The following is a 22,412-nucleotide window of genomic DNA, read 5'->3' as shown; positions in this document are numbered from 1 at the left end:
TTTGGAATTATTTTCCATTCCTTCATTATTTATAACCAATTATCCTCTAGATCTATGTATCATTGTACAACCTGGACAAGTCTCCAGACTATCACAGGGCTAACACAGAAAGCCAAATTTAGAATCACTAATTTACCTAACGAGCGCCTCTCTGGACTGTAGGAGGAAAGTGGTGCACCTGGAGAAAACCCACGCAAGCACAGGGAACAGGGTTGCTGTGAGGCGTCAGCCCCTAGCCTCTATGTACATCCACAATAACTTTAGTTTCTGTATGTGTTCTCAATCCTGAACAAGATACTCGAGTTGCCATCAGATGCACACACAGCAGGCCATGGTGTGAAGTGATCAATGTGGCAGAAGTAAACTCTGTGTGCCAATCAATAGCGGGCAGGTTCGGCTCATAAAAGTATCCTTACATGGCAGCGTTTGGGGTTTGATCCCTGGCTCCTCCAGTCGACATGCCAAAATGTTCTTGTTGCCTCGTTTCATCTGTTTTGGATAAACTGTTTTAGTTCTCACAAAAGAGAAACTCGCTGGGTTCTGTCTGTGTATTGAACACAAGATGTCCTAAAGCTTGAAAAATATGGAGATGAAACAAGCTTTCATTTATATCTTAACAGTTTTGAAGGCTGCGGGCCTGCTAGGATCATTTGCTGCTCTAGTGAACTTTGTGATTATGAGCCTTGGACCTTTTGACAAAAGTTTAAAGGACCCAAAGCCAAGGAAATAAGAGAGATGTGGGGTCGAGGTGAGGGCGCCGCTCTAGACAGCAGCAAGAGGAAAGGAGATTGCTTTAGGTCCTTCATGTAGCGCGGGGGATGACAGATAAGCATCCACATGCCTCATTTCAGTCAAGAGCAGGATATCACCATGTGGTGAAACAGAAGAGTAGGAGGCATGCAGCTGATTAGGAAATAGCTTGGGGGGCTTGACTCATAAGCTCAGCGGAGCAAAGCTCCTCCATTTTTGACACTAAACAAGTGTATCATGAATGGCTTCTGGCACTGCTGGCACGTGGCTCCGTGCTGGTAAGGAAAGCATTTAAAGAAATCAAATGAGAGATGAAACAGCCGGCAGGATGGTATTTGAGGAAAGTATCTCATTTGCACACAGTGTCAAAGCAGAGAGATGACATGACTTGACACAGTAATCACCAAAGTACTTTGTCTAATTGGCATAAAAGACATTAAATTGACCAGCGTTTCATCCGTCAGCCACAGGACAGGATGGATTTTCACTAAAGTTAAAGCTTAGGGGCTTTTTTTTTTTACACACAGTAAGTAAAAGAAAAACAAGAAAAAGTTCCCACAGACCTAGTTGAGATTGTCAACCTCATAACAAACTTAAAGGTTAAAATCACCAGTTTTCTGGTGCAACCAAATAACACCTTTTAAAAACGGAGAAAACAAGAAGAGAAGACTAGAGTGAGAATGCAAAGCAAGTGATTGTTGTTTATCTAATACAATGGTAGTTAGTAATAAAACGTTTAAGCAGGTGTTGCCCAAATTTAACAGTATTTGGTGTTTGGCTGGTGATAATTTCCCTAACCTGCTTATTGGAAGACAGCTTGCAGGCACGGGCGGCTTGCATATTTACTACTCTGCTCTTTATCTAGGGAACAAAGATAAGATGTGCATACAAAAGCCTGTGCAAAAGGATTTACACACACTTTTGGCTCTCCAGCAAAAACAAGAAACTGAAGTACCGGGTTAACCATTAACGCTGCAGATTCAAAACTAAACACTGATATTGAGTGAATGTGGAATCATGTAGAAAATTGCCAAGAAATGCCTGCAGACGTGAACATGCTCATGCCCCTCTGATGTTCCTAAGAGCTGAAATAAAAGATTTTGCGATCTGTGAATGACAGTTTATCTTGAAAGAGCCACCCTGTAATCCTGTAGGGTGAACGTTGGTCGAGGATTGATCGAGATTAATGATCCACTGAAGCACAAACTGTGACTCGTCATGGACATCCCAGCTTGGTGGAAAGAGTATTTCAAGGGCAGGCTTTTGTGTAACATCAGATAGGCATGTTTTTGAGTTTGTTTTTTTTCTCTTGGCGTTACAGGACGTGGATCTGATGTGGGCGCTGACCAAGCCTCTCCTCTCACACAGGGACCTGTCTGGACACGGACTTCAGGTGACTCAAAGCCCCACCAGAGCGTTGTTAAGATATAGAGCGCTGCTGAAATCACAATTTGCCGACAGCTAGTTACATACTTAAAATGTTTGCCTGACATACAGTCAAAAACACAAAGACATTTTTGGGACGATCGGACGATTTTTTAAAGTCATAACAGCCGGAATAATTAACGTAATAAAGTGCATCTGGAAGTTTTCTTCCAAGTTCTCTGGTGCTGACGTGCCAACATGCCGACCTATTTGTCTAGCTGTGCTGTGTCCAGTGGCTTATGCACACATGCACACGTGGAGACCTCTGTGTGTTAAGAGACGCACGAAACTTTCCATCTAATCCTCCTTATTAAAAGCACACGCACACCATCTTTTATAAAGGCGGGGGCTTACTGGCAGTAAAAGGAGAGGGACAGGACAGGACAAGAACGTAGTATTTTCATTCTTTTGTTGATCCCTATACACCGCTGGAGACGCACCCGCCCGCTAAGAGCACCTCTGGGTTCTGCACCCGCCTTAGCGATGGCACGGACAGGCTCGGGCATGCGGCACACAATCTGCGACATCTGCGGTAACAGAGACTTTGTGAACGACGGTGCTTTTGTGGCATCCTAATTTTCATCATGTTTACATTTATTTTCACGCTATTTGAGGATGAATAAGCTTCTTCCGATCTGGGATAAGACACGGAGAAAGACTGATGCAGTTCTGTGAAGATTCAAAAATAGACGTCCTGGGGTTATCCTTTCGACTGACTGAATAAATGCATGTTCTGGTTGCAAGTAGTGCTAAATATTTATTTTCTAGTCTACTTCCAGTTCAGTGCTACCCCAACAAACAAAGAGAAATGTCCAGATATGTGAATCAGACTGGACTCATTACTGCCCTTCTGTATCTACTCTATATCTGGTGCCACATCTTTACATCAGCCCCAGGAAATTACTCTTGTAGATGATGGTAGAGTTGATGCAGAGTAGGGTTTAGCAAATGTTGTGTACATCTGGTTCACGCATATCAGATTTTCAGAGAACAAATACAGGGTTTTAGCGATGCCATGAGCGGGTTCGGGCATGCAGGGCTGAAAACCATGACATCCACAGCAGAACCCACTGAATCAGCAGCGTGACTGAGAGATTTGCAGTATTAAGTCCACCCATTGTCAGACAGCTGCGGGCCTGATTACCTGAAACTCAGTGGAAAACTACAACAAATGTATGAATTATCAGCAACACTCAAACTGATGACTGACTGGCTCGGTAATTTCTGTCACCAAGAGAACCTGATTATTATAAGCTTTGACATGTCAAATGTGTTTTAGCTGCGAGGCAACTGTCTCACCCATATGGGAGAAAGCCATGAGTACAGTGCTATAACATTATCTTATTGCAGATCAACTCTCTTTCTCTTTGTTCCTTCCTTCCTGACTGTACATCAAACAATTTGACGTGAACTAAGTTATTTACGTGTTCATATGCAGAAATCTAAATTTAGTAATATTGTCGGCAGAGTTTATTTCAAGGTCCTGACTCCAAGTCAACTTTCTAGTCCTTGTCTAGTCCATGTTTTGCATGAATTTGCATTCTAAGGTTTATCATCTTATCATCTTGCAGGTCCTTAAATGCTCACCATTAGAAAGGCATCGGCGTTAACAAGACATTCTAGTCATGAATTACTGTACTGAATTTTACCAGAACAAGTCAACTTTCTCACATGTAGTTCACTTCTTAATGCTGCAATACACATACAGACGGGCATGCCCATTCCTTAAGATCTTCTACTTAATGTCAACCTTCATTTGTAAAATAAGGGAACAACCTCATATGTATAAATCTTGAATTATAAAATTAAAAAGAAAAAGAAAAAAAGCAGCGTTTACATTCTTAGTTTTAGCCACCAGCAGCAGCTTCTAACCTCTGTATTCAGTGCTGTATGCAAATGTATTATGTTTGTAATGAAGCAATATCTTCTCCAGTGACTGAACGGGTAACTGGCAAAGCCAAACCTATCGCTGAAGTCACATAAAAGGATGTTTCATAATCAGAACCGCAACAGAACATAAAATCAATGACTCACTGCAGGCGTTCGTTTTGTCCTCTTTTTTTTTTTTTTTGGTTTGTTTTTTTCAAGGCAGCATGCAAAAGTTGTTCATTAAAACAGGCGAGCTAATTAAAATGACTGTCGGTCAAAAGCGCTTCCCAGCTGGAATTATATTACACGCGCTACAATCAATCAGGCTGAAAATTCAATTTAAAAGCAATCAGCATTTGGTGGGTTTTCTCAAATCAATGGTAATCTGATGATAATTCTGACCTCGAATGCGGCCCGCTCTTTGTGCCCCTGCTCCCTCTGTGGACTTATGAGAAAGACTAGCAGGAGGCGCTTTGCGGACGCCGCAAGTTGCTGCCATGGCCCTGCACGCTCCATTACCCAGGAAAATGGCTTTACGTGTCTTCTGTTCATAAAACAACAATGTCAGGTCACAGAACATTCTGGGGCTTGGATCAATTGTTTAAAGTGGTCTTTTGTTTTTTTTTTAATTTTTTGAAATTTTGGTCCAATGCTCAGATGCTAAAAATATTTTTTAGCATATAAAGTAATTGGTTGATAGCGTACGACTGGCTCATTACACCGCCAATAACATGTTTGGATCAACTGACTACATAGTTAATAGATTCCTTATCAGTTTTTAAGGATGAAAAAACACTCTGCACCTACAAATCCAGCTCCGTGCACAAACAAATCCACTAAAGCACAGTCATCAGTCGCTGCTGAGTGACTCACTGCAAAGATCAGCAATTATTTCTTCAGTTTCATGCGTTTTTCTGTAACTTCAGAGAGCCTGAAGACAGAATCTGGGCCCGCCACAACAATAAGAAAAGTAGATTTTCTCTATCTCGTAGACAGCTGAAAAGAGAGACGCTCGTCATTAGAACGTTCATCAAATTTTGCTGCCTAAACTGGAGTTAAGAGGCACGTTCAAGCTGACAACCAGCACTTAAAAACTTCAAACATGCTCAGAGACTGAGCGTACAACCTCACCCTGATCCCTATTGGAAGATTTCCATCAGAAACACACAGTTTGGTGGAGCAGACAACAAAAATAGTCTCCTGCCTGCTGAAGTATGTGTCCTCGGAGCGATTGGGACTTTTATGAATATATGGCCGCACTTATCTCTCTGAAACCTCGTGATAACAGAGGGTCTACCTGCCATATGCCACCGAATACAAGTCATAAATCTATTAAATTACGCTATGATTAGCTCATTTTCTTCAGCATGAGTATCAGGTAGGCAGTTGTTCAGTTGTTGTTTGTAGTTACAGCCTGTTTCTTTGGCCTGGCAGCAGCTGAGGACAGGAGGATACAAGCAGGACTGTCAGCAATAAAAGAGGAATTGGAAAACGGCTTTCCTTAGATAAAAGCTCTTTTGGCAGCAGCGATTCAACACTTGACCGGATGTGCGTTTGGATCTCAAACCATGAGACGGAAAAAATCTGAAAGAGGTGATGTTTGTGCCAATTGTCTCCACAGAAAATTGTGTGTCAGGTGTGCTTTAATATCACAGTTGCAAAATAAAAGGGGCATTTTAAATCACGTAGACTGCAGATATGTCCAATTTCTGCCGGGTACCATAAAGAGAAGAGAAACAGAAGGAGTCATGATAATTATACAGATGCTCCTGTACCTCCAGCATAACTGATGTCACCCCATAATCAAGTGAGTCAAGAGGAAAGAATGTCTAATAATGGAATAGTAGACTCTCACTCGGAGTGTTCAAAACAGCACTGTCAAGAGGAGGAAACACAATTAATGTTTGGGGTTTCAGAAAAGGAAGCTTTGTTTAGCCTTTGTCAGTTGGTACAAAACAACTCTTGTTAAATAGTTTGGATTTGAAGCAGTGTGAAGCACGCTTTGATCCTGTGCACAGTAGCGCAAGAGGATCTGTGAGTTATGGGTTTACAGCAGATGACTACTCCTGACATTTGCACATTCCAAATTTGTTCACTGTTAGGCGTTATATCAGAGAAAAATTTCACATCTGTTCACCAAAGAGCCACAGAGTCTGTGGTTTGTTCTGAGGTCTTCAAATGTTGAACCGTTTTCAACTATTTTTCTGTCTCTTGCTTTGGGACAAAAACAGTCAGATCAGTCTCAGCACTCCCTCTGGCTCACAGTGCAACCACACACATGCAGTTTTGAATGTGTTCTCCAACCGCGTTATAAGCGTGATGGTGCTTCAAAAACGTCAATAAAAGATCCCAGGCATATTATCACGCCGCCTCGGATCAGTGCAAATAAAAACCCTCTTTTGTGTTACTGATGCGACTTTACTCTTTCCCACAGGTGCTAGCAACAGGTGGGGGTCGGGGGGAGTGGAGAAGAGGTCTCGCCAACATGGCTGGCTGCCCCAGTGGGTCGCAGATCATCTTCAGCCCAGCTGCTGATGCCCTGTTATCCCTGAGCCATTCATCACGGCTCGCTGATAGTCAGATATGCACTGTGCGTCCACCCCCCCCCCCTCCAAATACCCACCTCCCAGCATTCCTCACTTTCCCCTGTGAATCTCCACTGCCAATATCTGTCAGGACGGCAGTGATGTACCCAAACATACACCCTTTATGTATCAGCAAAGCAGGTCTGGATCAGTGATTCTCTGTGTCATTCCATGTTTGTTCACCTCACTGAAGCCTGTGCCTTTCAAATCCACATGCTGAAATTACACAACCAGACATATGTTTGCAAAGCTCCTTCACTGCAAATTATGCAAAATGTACATACAACATGCAAAGCATGCTTTACAGTTTTGGATTAGTATCTCTCCCCCAGGCACTGGTTAACCTTATTTTCTCTGAAAACTGAATACTCTGAAAATGTGGCTCGCGCTGTGTAAAGGTTACTTCTTGGTTTCTATGGCTGCGTTCACAGCCTGCACTGTGGGCAGTGTATGGGATGGGGTCTGTTGCCCCCATATTGAACACCGAAAAAAAACACACACACAGGGTTCCCACGGGTGTTTCTGAAGGAATGAAAGGTAGTCTGGGATTTCGTGGCTTTTCAGCTACAGGATCACCCCAGTAGCAGGTTGTAGCGTAGTAGTGCAAGTGTCACGTGCTATGCGATAGACTACAGAACAGCCTTAGGCTGGAGTTCAGTGCCTGTTTATGGATTTTCATATTATGCCAAAATGAATGTATGCCTCGAAGGAAAACAAAAGAGTAACTGATATTTAAATATCTAAAACACATCAAATATAAGGAGTGCATTATTTAAAGAAACTATGACAAAGCATGCATTAAAAAACACAAGTGTTCTGGTACTGAGCTGTGATATTCAGTCAAGCGGATAGCATCAAAAAACCTTCTTACTGTAAAGGCTGATTTAGTAATAAAAAGTGTGAACCTGAACAGAAAATAGGCTCCCTAGTAACACACACACAGTGTTTTGACAGTAGTCTTCCTCGGGAGTGTGCTGAGAGTTTCCAGAGAAGTCCTGTATGTGCTTGCCCTTTGGCAACCTACACACTGCACAATATAAGGAGGAGATTAAGGTAATCCTGTGTAATACTGCTGATATACAGTAGTGAGCACTGACTGATGCTGAGTTTAAGTAAAGATGAAGTCACAGGCAGAAAAGCTCTAGCACACTTATTGACAGACCCTTTGGCAGGGTGGTCGGCCGTTAACTTCATGTCATTATTGATTAGGTGATTCAGATCATTTATTGTTGATGGATTGGTAGACGGAGGCAAGGAAAAAAAGTCTTTTTTTTTAGCAGCAGTTAGGGGGGGGAGACTTCTTTGGCACATTAGATTTGAAATTAAACTATAGTTACAAAGTTATAAAACACCTCATACAATGACGTTGTTCTGTGGGGTCTGATTTTTGGATTCTTTCGGCAAGTGAAACACATGATGAGTTGGACTCAGGTCAGACAACTGCCTTGGCCAGTAAAGAATATTCAGCTATGAGGCCATAAAAATCCTAGTTGCCTTGTGTGTATACTTAAGATCATCGTCCTGACACTTTGACCAAAAATCCCAGGTCTATGTATAAAAAAGGCAGCAACTTGTACAATGTTCACCAAATATGGATACATAAGACTTTGAATTAAATATGAAGCCCAGCACTTTTAACTCACTCTCATTCCTTCAGTTTGAATTGAACGTGCTCCAGTAAAGAGCCAGCACAATGAAAGCACTGCAAACAGCCAGTTAACAATCAATAGGTATAAAGTGGGTCTAATGCAGAAATAGTCAGACTTTCTGAACTCCTCCAACATGTTAAACATTTGGCAATCAGCAATTTATATACATGTACTTGGAAGGCTAACATGCATGTACAGTCCTAATCAGAGGGGTCAGAGTCAGGAGGAGGCCATGCTTCAGTGTCTTGCTCAAGGACACTCAGACAAAGACAAAATCGACAGAGTGTCTGAGTGAACATGAGACCACCCAGATACTGAGACAGTACCGTCAGCACATAAAAAGCCAGGATCTGTAACTCCAAAAGATAAAAAAAAACAAGCTGTGCGTACACAATAGAAGACTGAATTTGATTTTAAACTGGGTTTCTCTGGTAAAGCAGACCCGAACTGAATCGGTCCAGTCAAGGCCCAAGATTACAATCACTATGACCTGGTTTGCTCAGTATATGGGAACTATGCATAAGGTCATTGAAAATGATGATAATCTATTGTTGTGTTTTTTGTGGTGCTTTCTGTGACAGTTGAGAAAAAGCGACATTTGCATTTCCAAACAAAACATGTAAAGAGTGTTTTATAATGCAAAGCTGCAAATCCTATCCTGCAAAGTAAGCTCCAACACCTCCCAGCTCTTACCACATTGTAGCAGGACTTCTTGTCTGATCCAGTGAAGTGATACGGGTCCACTGTGTTGCACCGCTCCATGTACATCTTGAACATTGTGTTGATGTGCTTCAGGGATATGACACAGACGGCAGAGTTCGCAGTCGGCTCCGGGGAGTTTGGCTTCCCCCGGGCAAAGGCGGCAAACAGCACGTCATCACCTTCTTCCACCTTTAGCTGCTTCTGCAGCTCCACGTCATTTCCCACCTTGGTGACATAGGCGGCCTGCAGGATGTTAAACACCTTCACGTCTTCTGCTGTGCGACGGCGTCTCTTGTCAGTGCTGATGCATTCAAGAGGCATTTCCACATAGCGGCGAATCACAAGATCTGTGGAGCACATGCGGACTATACGGGTGTGGTAGGCCTGTGAGTCCCTTGCCACCCGCTGCACAGTCAGGAAGTAGGTGAAGGGTCCACTGTGGAAGGAGTAAACGTAGCGCAAGTAATAGTTTCCACGTAGCGATGGAATGAGATCCATGTATGAGAGGGTGGAGAAGAACGTGAAGCCATTTTGGCTTGTCTTCATCTTCCGTATAGACATTGTGTGGCGATGTGTTGCATTGCCCGGTGAGCTTATTGCGCCTGGTATTTCTGAATTCCCAACAAAAAACTTGATGACGTTGCTCTCCACGTTGAGTACTTGAGAGCCTGAAAGGCTGACAACAACATCTGTGTCGCTAGGTTGTCCCTTGCCTAGTCTCACCTTGTCGGCAAAGCAGTAGACCTCTTCATCTACGGTTTTTGGACTGATGTCATCATCCAGGACGTGACGACGGCAAACACCATTATCTGCTGAGCCACAACTGTACAACCCTTTGTCGTAAATATTCTCCACCACCAAGGCGATGTTGTGGTTGTCCACCCTGCCACTGCTGTCCATTCTTGCCAGATTCTGGCCACAGGTCTCGTTGGCAAGCAGTGGTCCTGTGTGGTATTCTGAGAGCTTGGTGAGGTTTGGGGCCATCTGGTAGATTCTGTTCACAGCGCCAACGTAGACGACCCCATCCAGCGTCACCATGTTCTGGATTGGGAAGTCCGCAGTGAATGTTGGGAGATCATAGGTGACAGAAAGGTTGAGTTTGGTCGCCTCGGATGATTTATCGCACTGGCCCTGCACACTGGGGCACAAGGCCCACAGCAACGTGATTGCATGAAGCACACACAGATTCATCCTGTTCCAAAAATAAGAGACATGAGAAATGAGTTAGTAAAACATCCCTCCTGGAACACAGAGAACTGAATCATTCATCATAGATATCTCTGAATAGGTGGCCTCAATTGTGTGAAATTTGGGAAACAGCTGCAAACTGTGCTGATTAGGGACTACTGAGCAGAAACAAGGGGAACACTGAAATCCCTGTCAATGCTCATAAATAGAATTGTGCCAGGGAGTAAAGCCAGGATTTACTCACTTCACCACAAGCACTGAGTACTCTCATAAGCAAGTGACTGGAAGCTTTATGTAAGCATAAAGCATTAATATCAGTCTCTTATCATGGACGCTTCTTCATCTGACATCCACTGACCCCAGACAAACCAGCAGCAAGTCTTGGGCGAGCTTTTTAGTGGTGCTCATCTCTGCTCCCAAGTGACCACAGTGCAAGTCAAAGCAGTGAATCACCCAGAGAGTAGGCCACTCTGCAGGGCGCTGTAACCACGAGCCTAAGTTTAGACAACGAGAACCCAAGGGAGTGGAGATAAACTCAATTAAAACAAAGGAGGCAGGAGCGAGAAGGCAATGGGGACTGTCCAAGAAAAATGATAAATAACCCCAGCACCTAAATGGCAATCCACTGGGAGATGCTTTTAGTGAGGAGAGTGAGAGGGAAAGGGGGAGGTGGGGTGTGCAGCCACACCAGAGAATTTGCAAAATGTGCATTTGCATGCTCTCTGTTTGAATGTGGTTTTGACATTATATCCAGATGTACACCAAAACCAAGCAATAACATCTAGCTCTGTGAGTGTGGATTTTATATTCATGCCCACAGCTATGCATGAACGCATTGGCATGACCAGAGTGCCCATTTTGACCGATCTGACACACTGTTCGCAGCTGAACAGTTTCCCATATACAGAGAGAGACAGGCAGACCTAACAGGTGACGACGGGCAAATTCAGCAGAAAGCAGAAAACAGCATTAATAAATAAAGATTAAATACTAGAGTCTGAGGGAGCCCCATCTGAAGATGAGAGTGGTGTTACAGAAAACCTAGATAAATATAAGATAAATTAAAAAAACAAAAACACAACTTACGACTCTTGCAAAATAATAATAATAATAAAAAAAATATTACACAGCACAATAGAGAGTTTTTATCAAGAGGAAGATAAGTAGCGACTTGTTTCGGACAAAAAGTATGAGTAACAGGAGGCACATAATTGCGCACCTGCACAAAAGAAAAAATACTGCCTCATCGTGTGGCTTTTTTTTTTTCAAAGGACAAGGGGAAAATAGTTAGTGAGGAAAGTGACTCATGGTGAAAGGACTCAGAAAACACATATGGGAAGTTGGTGAAATGGTGATAGTAGCCAAAAAGAAATTCAAAAACAAGCTGTGATATCCAGAGGAGAAGGGGAGACTATGGAATTTTGACATCCCTCCATGTGCACGAACGTGAGAAAGTGAGAAAAGGCGCACAGTCAAGAGGCTGATAAGACTGGAGATAAACTCACCTGTTAGTGAGCAGCAGTGCAGGAAATTCTTTTGATTCAAATCATATTCCGGTGGTCTCACTCGCGCTCTCTCTCTCCCTCTCTCTCAAGAGTGGGACTTCTTGACTTTCTGAAGCCCAAAGTTATCACTGGTAACTTTTCTCTTCGTTTCTCTTCTATTCGTGAAAAAAACGCAATTCCCAAAGCGCAGTTTTTTTTCTCTCTCCAAATGACTGACTTTCCTTCTTTTCAAATTGTTGGAGACAAGTCCGCGGTTCAAGCTCAAGCGCACGGGACTCAACCCAGACTGACTGCATCCAGCACTCAGGGACACGCTGCTGCTGCTCTCACATCTCAACCTCTATCGCGGCGCGTAAAGCCCCGCCTCCTTCTCTCCAAGAGAAGTCCATGACGCACCCAGGTGCTCCACGGGCTCCTTCGTTTTTGTAGACAGGTGAGAAGGCAGGGCTGAAAAAAAAGGAGCAAACAATTAATATATATAATATGAGCTGATGATATTATATATGAGCATCGGTCCCGAGACTCACAAGAAAGGTTAATATATGTTATTAGTTCACATAACTTAAAGTTGTTTACAAACATTTACTCCTGGCGCAAGAGAAAGTTTCAATCCCGGATTACCTAACATAGAAAGTGAAGTGACTTGAGTTTGATGAGATTCATCCAGCATTCCTTAGTCTAAAGTAAGGTTTAAAGCAATAAACCCCGTTTACAGCAGTCTTAATTTTACCAGTGTAACCCTGCCTCCTAATAAAAAGTGTTTAAAAGTTCTGAATAAAACCAAAACAAAGACAAGGGCAAGGAGGCTCTTTGCAGAGGAAAATCCTTTCTTCTCCAGCTTCCACCTGACTCTCCTCCACCAGTGCCATTCTGACTCAGACTGCTGGTCTTGTGTTAAAACGTCTCACTCGGCCGTAAATAATGAGCTGCGTTATAAAGGCTAAACCAACTGTGTACGTGTGTGTGTCTCAGCGATGAATCACAGCGGGCACCACAAAAAAATCCCTTTGTTCCATTTCCTGAAAGGCGGGCACTTGTAATGAAGACTGGGAAGCCTGATAACAGACTGTGGTTGTAGAATTAATAGATAGAGAGGTGCTGAGGAGCAGCCCTGGTTGACGTTGGCACTCACTTTCTGACAGAAGCCGTGACATGTGACGGTTTAATGAGGCAGACACACAATGAACAAGAGTTTTGGAGAGGGTAGGTGAGTGATCTGATGGAATCTGTGACATCTTCAACTTCAGACTGGACACATCCTTCTTTAGGCGTGTCAGTCATGTAAAGTGGCATTGCAGAGCAATGATTTCCTCTTGTCTTACAACAGTAAGGTTTGACAGCTTTTAAGATGTCAGCTACAATCATTCTCTCTCCTTTCCGACTCCTCCCTTAACCGTAATTTCCCAGAGGACATTACCTGAAATGCCACCAGAGATCCATTAACCTGTCACTCCATGCCTCATCAACCTTTATTTTACATAAAAGGCTGCTGACGAGGAATCCTCATTTACAGTAGTGACAGTAAAGTACAATGAGACTGCAACTAAAACTCCCATAATAGGTAAGAGATAAAGATCAGTGAATGGTGTAATCGAAAGAAAAACTGCTGTAGCAGGATACATGACATGACATGACATGTAAAGATGATCTAAATCCAGTGGTCAGATCATTGCTCAGCTCGGAACGATAGGTCACTTATTTAACTTGCACAAAAACAAAAAAAGTGTTAAGACAAATATTTTGTGTTTTTACTTGGGGGTTATGTGGCAGACCATTTCCTGGCATGAGTCACTGAGCTTGTGAAGCCAGTGATGTTGCCAGGCAGCCAGCAAAGACTCCAGCAATAAGGCCTCTCAAACTTTAAGCTCAATACAGATCAAATCCATGCTCAGACATCAGATGGGATTTATTCGAAAGGTGAAAATGTGAAGGTTCAATCTCATGAACACGCTATGAATGTGAAGTCTTACAACACACTCATTCACTCAGCGTGTTCTCCGTTTGTCTTACCTCGGGGCATTTCTGAAGCAGTTGCCAAGGGGTGTGTCTGACACAGGGAGAGTGTGTGTCTGAGTGTATACCCGAGGGGTGTGGCTCCTGTGGCTCCTGTGGTGGTGAATATCGTTTTGGCAGTGGCCCTTCTCTTGGGAGCAGCAGCAGCAGAAGAAGAAAAAGATGGAAAGGCTCCGTCCGGCGGTGAACCTCACGCAAGCTGGCGTACAGAATGTGGAAACCTCAGTGTATGACATGTTCTGCAGGAATTAGCTACATCCTACAACCACAGCACTTGCAACACAGCTACTACTTTTATGCTGTTTCTCTACGGGAGGTCCAGACTGCACTAACTAAATGAGAAAATGAAACTCTGTGTGAGAATGAGAATGAAGTAGGTTAGAAAGGTAATTCACCCAAACTAAGGCAATAAAAACAGTCATGCTGGACAATAAATGTCACTGTTTTCTATCTTTTAAGTGCAAAATAACTATTTCCCCCACTGCAAACCCTCAGAGGCAGATACTGCATACTATGCAAACTCTTTGCTATGAACATGGCAATGCTTAAGAAGCAAAAGAAGAAGAAAGAAGACTTGAAACCCTTGAAAGAATAATAAAGTGCCATATCAACAAATAAATGCCATTATCAGTAATATTGGTTTGTAGTGTGTCCACATACATATGGCCATGTATTGTATCTCCAGACCTACTTAAGAAACCTGTCTGCCGAGATAGATACCTCTGTATGCCTCTGGTGATTTCAATGACCTGAGCCTTTAAACTCCACTAACTCATTATGGCGCCATCTGCTGGTGGTCGAGGTGAACAGGCCTCGTTGGTCCCTTGAAACATATAGAGAGCCTGCTGCAAGGCTAATTAACCAGCTATTGAACGGGAAGCAAAGAGAGTAACCTCATAGACAAACATGAGGGATTATCAGGGAGGAGCAGGGCTGCACTCAGTCTTGATTTTACTGTTTCTGTCAACTGTTCTTGTGCACCTAAACCTTGTCTAGTGGAGCTTATTTATCACCTGCGGGGTCAATACAAACCCGGATTAACTGCTGATCAGGACAGTAAACTCTGATTGATGCTGTTGACCCAGGAGAGGTCCTGGCTGCTTAATTCTGTAGATGGACTCTGTAACTCTTGCAGCTCCTTTAGCTCACGGACGGGAGTGGTGATTAAGTGTGCACTGCTTCCATCATGGTGGCATGTGCATCTTTAGAAACAGGCCTCTTTAGCGGGAGCTTTGCAGTTCATGACACATAATGGTGGAGTGGTTCATAAGCAGTGACACAGAAACAGGAGATAAGGGGAAGATTCCTAACTGATACTCTTGTCTAGTTAATACTTGAGTGATTGTAATCAGTGTCTGGATTCTGCAGTGTCTGTGTATGACTGACTGCAGTGAAATTTCTCCAGGAGACAAAAATGGTTTCTCATCATAAAAACCTCACTTGTCTTGCACCTTTATTTGGTTGACTCTGATCTATTCTTAGTATTCTCTTTATATACTTTTACCACACTTTGACATGTTAACCAGTTCTGCTCAGCATCAATGGACAATCCTGGACCTTCCTGGATATTTATAGAACAGCCACCCAGCTTGCTCTAAAAATGGTAAATGGTCTTGTATTTATGTAGCATTTTTCTAAGAACTGGTACTCAAAGAGTACTCAAGGCTACCAAGAGGTAGGAAAATGTAGAAAAGAGTTTTACCATCAAGAAGATAGCTATTCGTTTATGCAAGGGTTCATATGTTCACATACCACTGCCAGACACTGGGACCAACTTGAGGCTCAGTGTCTTTCTTAGGACATTTTAGCATGTGATCCATGTCCCAGAGATCAAACTGGTTTGTGGACAACCCACACTAACTACTGAGCCACGGCCACCAATATTATACATATTATAGTATATAATTATTAATATAAACGGTATACTGCACACATATAGACCTTTTTATTCATTGTCTGTAACAATTACCAAATATGTTTTCTCAGAATCAATATTTGCTCTTTAACTACTGATAAAAATATCAGTAACTCCTGTCAAGGTATAGATGCAGTGAACATGACAATTAGGGCAAAACTGACACCAGGAAAACAAAAACTTAATTTGATTTTAGATAATTAATTCTCCTATTAAGGATTTAGTCATATTTCGTTTTACTTGGGAAATTTGAGAAATGGTTGTAAAATAATTCAAATTTGATTTCTTAGAACATTTTCAAAAAAACGTTGATTTAATGTGGAGTATGACTACTATTCCCTCATGGATGCATTGCAATCATTTACTTCCTGAACTAAACCTTTTGTCACTTGCAACCTGTCCAGTCATCAGACCAACATGACGGAGGGCTGGGCTCCATCATTTCACACAGAGACTCAGATCAGCACTCTCATCTCCCATTACCCATTTCGTAGATACAAGAACTCATATTGAAAAAGGAAATCAAAAGATTACAATCTCATACATGACAGGAAATTGTGAGTGCGGCAGCCAGGTAAGAAAACTGTCTGACAATAAGCTGTCCGCTGTGTCCCTATCTGAGAGTGTGTCCTGTTATGGATGGAGTCGAAACATGGTTCATATCTGGGACCACTAAAGGACTTCAGTGGAGGTATAAACATAATTACAAAAAGAATGGCCTCAGGTTATTCTCTGGCGTCCTCAAAATCTAGATCACAGAGTGTGTGTTTCAAAATAATTGACAAGGACAGAATTTTATTTCATAATTTTATGTTTATAAACATAAAACCATATTCTCTTAGGCTGATCAAGCAGGTTGATTCTGTTTATTGTAACAATCTATCCTATTCTTATTTCTTTTGACATGCAGTTTTCAAAACATGATCAAATGAAGCTGTAAAACATAAAAGTCTGGATTGCCATGTCCTGTTGCTGTGTCAGTCCTGTTCTGTTAAGTAGTTTATGGGAGGCTTTAAGAGTCCTCAAACCCTGTCATCTTGGTTGTTTATCCGTGGAGGCTCTGACTAAAATAAACTACACTCTAGTGCAAGTGAAATAGCAGCACAACATCTGGCCCTATATATTCTGTGAAGGTCTCTGAGGATGTTGTTGATTTTGTGGGCAGCTTCTCTTAAGCTATTCGTTGTTCTCTGTTCTTTAAATAAACAAAGTTTGTTTTGAAATGCAGAGTTTTGCAGGATCCAGATTTTGATACAATACTGAAAATACTGATGATGTCTAAACATACTATTGGATTGTAGTATTTTCAAATATATATTTCTCCAGTTGGCAAAAGCTCTCTTGCATGCTGAAAATGTTGTGGTAAGGATGAACAGTGCTAAAAAAATAACCGTGGCACCAACCAGACCATGGTATCCTAAGTACACTCCAGCACTGGGTTGGTATATTGGATACAGCATTACAATGGTTTGCAGTAAATTTGTCAGAACATGGACATTTTAACAGAACATTCAAGGAGTGACAGTATCTTTTCTTTGGCCTAACAATTATTGGAGTGCCCCAAGGTTTATTATTGGGCCCAATCTAATTCTCTTTTGATACACAGTTACCTCTCCATATAACCATCCCTAACCAACTAACAGACTCTGACATATCTGTAAACAGTCCAGAAAGCTTTCAGCCTCAAAAAGTAACCCCAAATGATTCCAACTAACCTCAAGCCTGTGATATTTTTTTGTTTTAATCAATCTGACCTCAATTTTGAATATCATATCAGCAAATGTTTTCAGTCCTATTTTAGCATTTAAAAATAATTCCAAAAAATACACCAGTTTTATGTTAAATTTTTCTTTGTGTCATTGTGACTGGACATCAGCAGATGTCTTCTAACAAGAAACAGAAATCACTCAGTATATCCTAACTAGTACAGACTGCATCTGCTTAAAGCAAAAACAGAAATCCCATTGCTCTGCATTTTAGCATCACTACACTGGCAAGTAATTTGTTTTACGACTGATTTTAAGACTGCATTGATCACTTCTAAGTTCAGATTTCAAAGCACATTTCAGATCTGCTCCTTGACTATTAACCCACATGCAGCTTGAGGTCCTGAGACTCCTTTCATTTCAATCACTGTTTAAAAAAGTGTCTGTATCTGTCTGTGGGGAGAGAAACTTTTATGAAGAAGAACAAGGTTTTATCTCAGTATTCTAGATTTAAGTCACATTCCCTCTGTGTTACATATCATGCTGATAAGACACTGAGAATAACTATTTGAACTGACAACTACTACCACAGCATTTTGAATACGCTAACTACTTCTGCTACAACATATTAAGTACAAAATACACATGAAAACGTATAAACAGAAGAAAAACAAGTGGAATTTTTGACTATAGGTACTTTGTTATTGCCATATAACTGTAATGGATAACAGTACAAAATCTAACTATATCATGAATGAACATTGTTATTCATGCTATATATGTATGCAGAGCAGACATTATTAGTCGAAAAAAGTCATGAGTAGAAATTAGTACCCATGTGATGGGTTTACTATTACGTGCAAATGAGCTTATCCTCTATGTAGAAACTGCACCGACTATTGTTCATAGATTATATAGTGTAAGCTGCCGTGCCAGCTGAAAGTGGCTAGTACAGTGTTTGGGGATTTTTTTTTCTGCTTGTTTAGGTGTGCATTATGTGCATGTGTATTAGTGTTGGGGTGTAAGTGAGTGTTACAAGCAGGGAGAGTGCAGAGAGTGCAGAGAGTGCTCTGACTTACAGGTGATGTGTTGCAACTCTAGTACAAAAAAGTTGACTGAACAAGTGAAGATGTTGCTGATTCATCCTGTAAGACTAATTGTGTCAACTTGTGTTGTCTTAAACCACACACACATGCTGTAGGCGTGCAAAGTGACATATCCTTTCAAAGAGTGCAATGACTGAGCTACAGAGAACCAGGTGGGTTTAGGGGGAGGAACATCTGTAAAGCTCTGGACTGCAGGCCAGGTGGTGGATCCATGCCAGCCTTCCTCTTGCTTGATGTCATAGCGTGCCTCATCAGCTTCAGCGTTCACTGGTGCGACAGCTGACAGACAGTGAGGCCAAAAATGACTCAGACTCAAGTCCGGAATTGTTGAATGTGTTTTTTTTTTCCCCCTCACTTTTTTTCACTCTGTGTGTGTGTGTTTGTGTGTGTGTGTGTTGTGTGTGTGTGTGTGTGTGAAGTCTTGCTTTGATTTTAAGTTTGGTCACAAAGGAGCTTCTGTAAACGTGCCAGTAACCATAGCAAATTTAAGAGGCTAGAGAGAATAAGGGGAATTAAAAGCAGGACTCCTTTAAAAATATAGTGTAACTGTGTATTTCTGTTCAGTATAGTCATCGAGATCATAGCCAGAGAGGCTTCAAACAGCATCACTCACATATTCAAACAAAACCAGGAGCTATGTCACATTTTTGTTGAAGTCACAGTGTATCTTTCAGTGCATGGCCTTGTGTGACCTATGTGTAAAAAGCCAGATAGTTCATGTTTGCGGAATACAGGCAGCATTAGTTTTAATGAAAAAAAAGAAGAAAATATCAGGTGAGACAAACCCAAGAAAACAGAAAATTAGGTTCTTAAGACACGCAGACTGAGAACTTGTTGTGTGTGCAGTTGGGCAAAACCGAGGCAGCAGCTGCATCACTGAGTGTCTGTTGAGAGCACATGAGTAGATGACATGCTGGAGAACACGGAGGTTATTTTTCTGACCTGAAATACTGTCTTTGTTAAATCCCTCAGAAATGTCTTACAGCTGCAGATGACTGTTAACAGACCATGGTGGTCAGATATCTATAAAGGCGGTCGTATACGACCACTGAGCACTTGATCAGGAACAACTTGTTTTTCCTGCAATCGTCCTTTCAGCCAATCATGTGGTAGTTGGTCTTCAAGAGCTTCATTTAATGATCACATCTAATGTCACAATTGGGGAATATGTGATCTCATTGACTCAGTGGTGGTTTGCCCATGGGGAAAAAAAGAAAAGAAATTCAGTAAACTAAAAACTCTTGATGATCAGAGGAGACTCACCTCGTGGTTTGGAGCCGACAGGAAGTTTCGACTTCTGATAGCCAGTTTCACCACGCTGAGCAGAAAATGATCTCATGCTCACACCACATCCAACCTTGATGTGGATTGGTTAGAACAACACTATGTTGTTCTATGTTGTTCTGCTCCAGTCATCCAAAAACAAAAAATCTGGGTCCACAGTGGGCGCTGGCCGACCAGAAACTGCACAGTTTGATGAAACTCAGCCTCGTCTGATGGATCTCCTGCTCTGCTGAGACTGTAGACAGTAGGATCAGAATTTGGCATCAACATGTTCTGTCTACTGATCCATGGCAGCAGACGGTTGCTGATGTGATGGTGTGGGAATGTTTTCTTGGTAATAATCCATCCATCCATCCATCCAGTTTTCTTTTCTTTTTTATGTCAGTTAAAAATGAAGAGATCTTACTGAGGCAAATTAAGACAAATGGCCTTGAACAATATATCTTTCTTGAAATTTATTACACCCTTTGAAATAATCCTTGACAAAAATGCAATTATATCTTGAAATCAGCATAGATGTTCATAGCTTAAATGTAGCCATTGCAGTTTGCACAATCAGGGGTCTTGAAAGGTTTCTCCTCAACCACCATCTTCAGGGAAGGTGACTATCTCTACGTGATATGTTTTGACATCAACAAATCACACTGTACCACTAAGGACTCTCTTAGCACATCTTCGTCTGATGTTTCTGTGGTGAGAGGAAACAGGTGCTGCACCCGCAGCACTATAGGAGGTTAAAAGCCAAGGTGTGTATGTCACCTGGTCTCCATCTTTCCATTGACGAACACCCCTGACTCATTCATCCCGACTTGAGGAGAAGACAGGAAGCAGCACATCATATCTACCTCATGGTTGACACATCTGTTATTTAGCTGCTACATCGGTGTTTAACCTCAGGACACTGTGCAGCTGACAGCTGAAGAACTTGGGGTTAATGTGGTTCTTACTGAAAAGAGGGGAATTATCTGTGCAGTCTATGATGATTCATTTCAAGTGGGTAGATAAATCAGTCCTGCACTCTCATAAATACATCAGAACTGATTTATTTATGTCAATCCGACAAAACCTCTCACCACTCCCAGTGTTGTGATACAACACTCTAAAGTGAATGTGAAGTAATGATGTTATTATGACTTAATTTAAGGAACACGACTGCTCTCCACGTACTTCTGTTTACCCCACTTGCCCATGAAGGTGTCTCAACCCGCTCTTCTCATCTTATTTCTCAACCCCACCCTCTCCACCCCTCTCTTTTCCTTTCTTCCATCTTCCAGCTTTGATTACAGGAACCAGGGAGACGAGGAGTCGAAGCAATGTCTTTGTTAATAAAAAGTTATTAAAATAAACAGTATAAGCAAAACACCTGCAGGCTTTCTGTGAATGGACATACCTGTGCATTTAATGTGCCACTCGTTCAGCCCTCATCGGGTCTCAGAAAGATCTTAATATAACAATATTTCAGACAGTGGTGTCCGTCCAACTTGTATGAACCAAGCAAGACCCTCATGCAAAGCCAGACCCATAAAGACATGGTTTCCCATTTTGGTGCAGAAGAACCTTGAGGATGGACAGGAATGTCAACTGGGAGCCTGTCTGGGACCTTGCTAATGCTCTGATGGTTGAATGGGAACTTATAGCTGCAAAAATCCCATGTTGTTTTAGATACTACTTAAAGTCAAATATAAATGGAAATAAAGCTTTTCGGCTCTTTAAAAAAGCAAAATTATGAAATTCAGGGGATCTAAGGACTTGTTCGTTAAATAAAAAATATAATATTCATAGCCTGTGTGGAGTTAAACCATACTGTGTCTTAAAGAGTACTAAAAGGCAGTAACAGACAGTGATGGCGAGAAGATGAGAGAGGCCTAGTAGCAGAGACTAGGGCTGGGCGGTATGACCAAATATGTATATCACGGTATTTTTCAAAATTCTGACAGTATCGTGATATATCATAGTATTTTTTATTTTTACATGCATAATCACGTGCTCATAATATTTTCTACTAGTTGAGAGAGGAATTATGCAGTAGGATGGACTATTTTACTGTGTAAATCCCACTCGAGTAATAAAGCAGGTTTGCATGTTCCCATGTTAGCACTGCCTGCTGATGTGGAAATCCTGGGACATTTACAGCTCAGAGATAAAAATGAGAAAATTAAGTTTTCTCATTCTGCACCTCCATTTTTCATACCTTTCCATCTTCACCTCAGGACATGGGATTAGAAACGTTACATTGAAAATGGCCCAGTCTGAAACAGTGTCTAATCAAATAATACACCATTATGCATATGTGCGGTATGTATATTAAAAAATCATAAATACTGTATGTAGTATGAACCGGTATACTGTGGAGCAAAGTGGAGCCCTTGGAAAAACCAACCACCTATAATTTACTGTTACTAATTATTTTGAATAAACTATAATTTAAATTATACCTATAATTTTAACATTTCTCAAAACTTCCCATTAATTTCCACTTTGGACACTGAATACCCGGGACTTCCAGGACTTTATGTTCTTCCCTGACACAGTCTGATACACTGTAGCCTGCCATGTCCACATACTTTTGATCATTAAGAAGTTGCAGTTCTAAGCATAATCCACCAGAGAGCGGTGTTGTATTGTAAAATATAAATTTGAATATTTGGAGCGCGTTAAAAGAGCAACACAGGAATAAATATAAATATTCACATTTTATTATTTCAAAAAGGTTTG

General features: G+C 41.6%; 1 protein-coding gene across 2 annotated transcripts in view; it reads right to left on the bottom strand.

The window, feature by feature from the left end:
- met (MET proto-oncogene, receptor tyrosine kinase) overlaps positions 1–11,974 on the bottom strand; it is a 60,202-nt gene extending 48,228 nt beyond the window's left edge. For both annotated transcript variants that reach the window (XM_047596475.1, XM_047596476.1), the window contains exons 1-2: positions 11,674–11,974; positions 8,972–10,172 (exon numbers count right to left, since the gene is read on the bottom strand). In XM_047596475.1, the coding sequence (XP_047452431.1) occupies positions 8,972–10,171 (1,200 nt within the window). In that variant the 5' untranslated portion in view covers position 10,172; positions 11,674–11,974. The remainder of the gene's footprint in view (positions 1–8,971; positions 10,173–11,673) is intronic.
- Between the last annotated feature and the right edge of the window lie 10,438 nt (positions 11,975–22,412).

The sequence above is a fragment of the Mugil cephalus genome, chromosome 10 (assembly GCF_022458985.1).
Source record: "Mugil cephalus isolate CIBA_MC_2020 chromosome 10, CIBA_Mcephalus_1.1, whole genome shotgun sequence".
NCBI lineage: Eukaryota > Metazoa > Chordata > Actinopteri > Mugiliformes > Mugilidae > Mugil > Mugil cephalus.
This window is presented reverse-complemented; position numbering and strand designations above follow the sequence as displayed.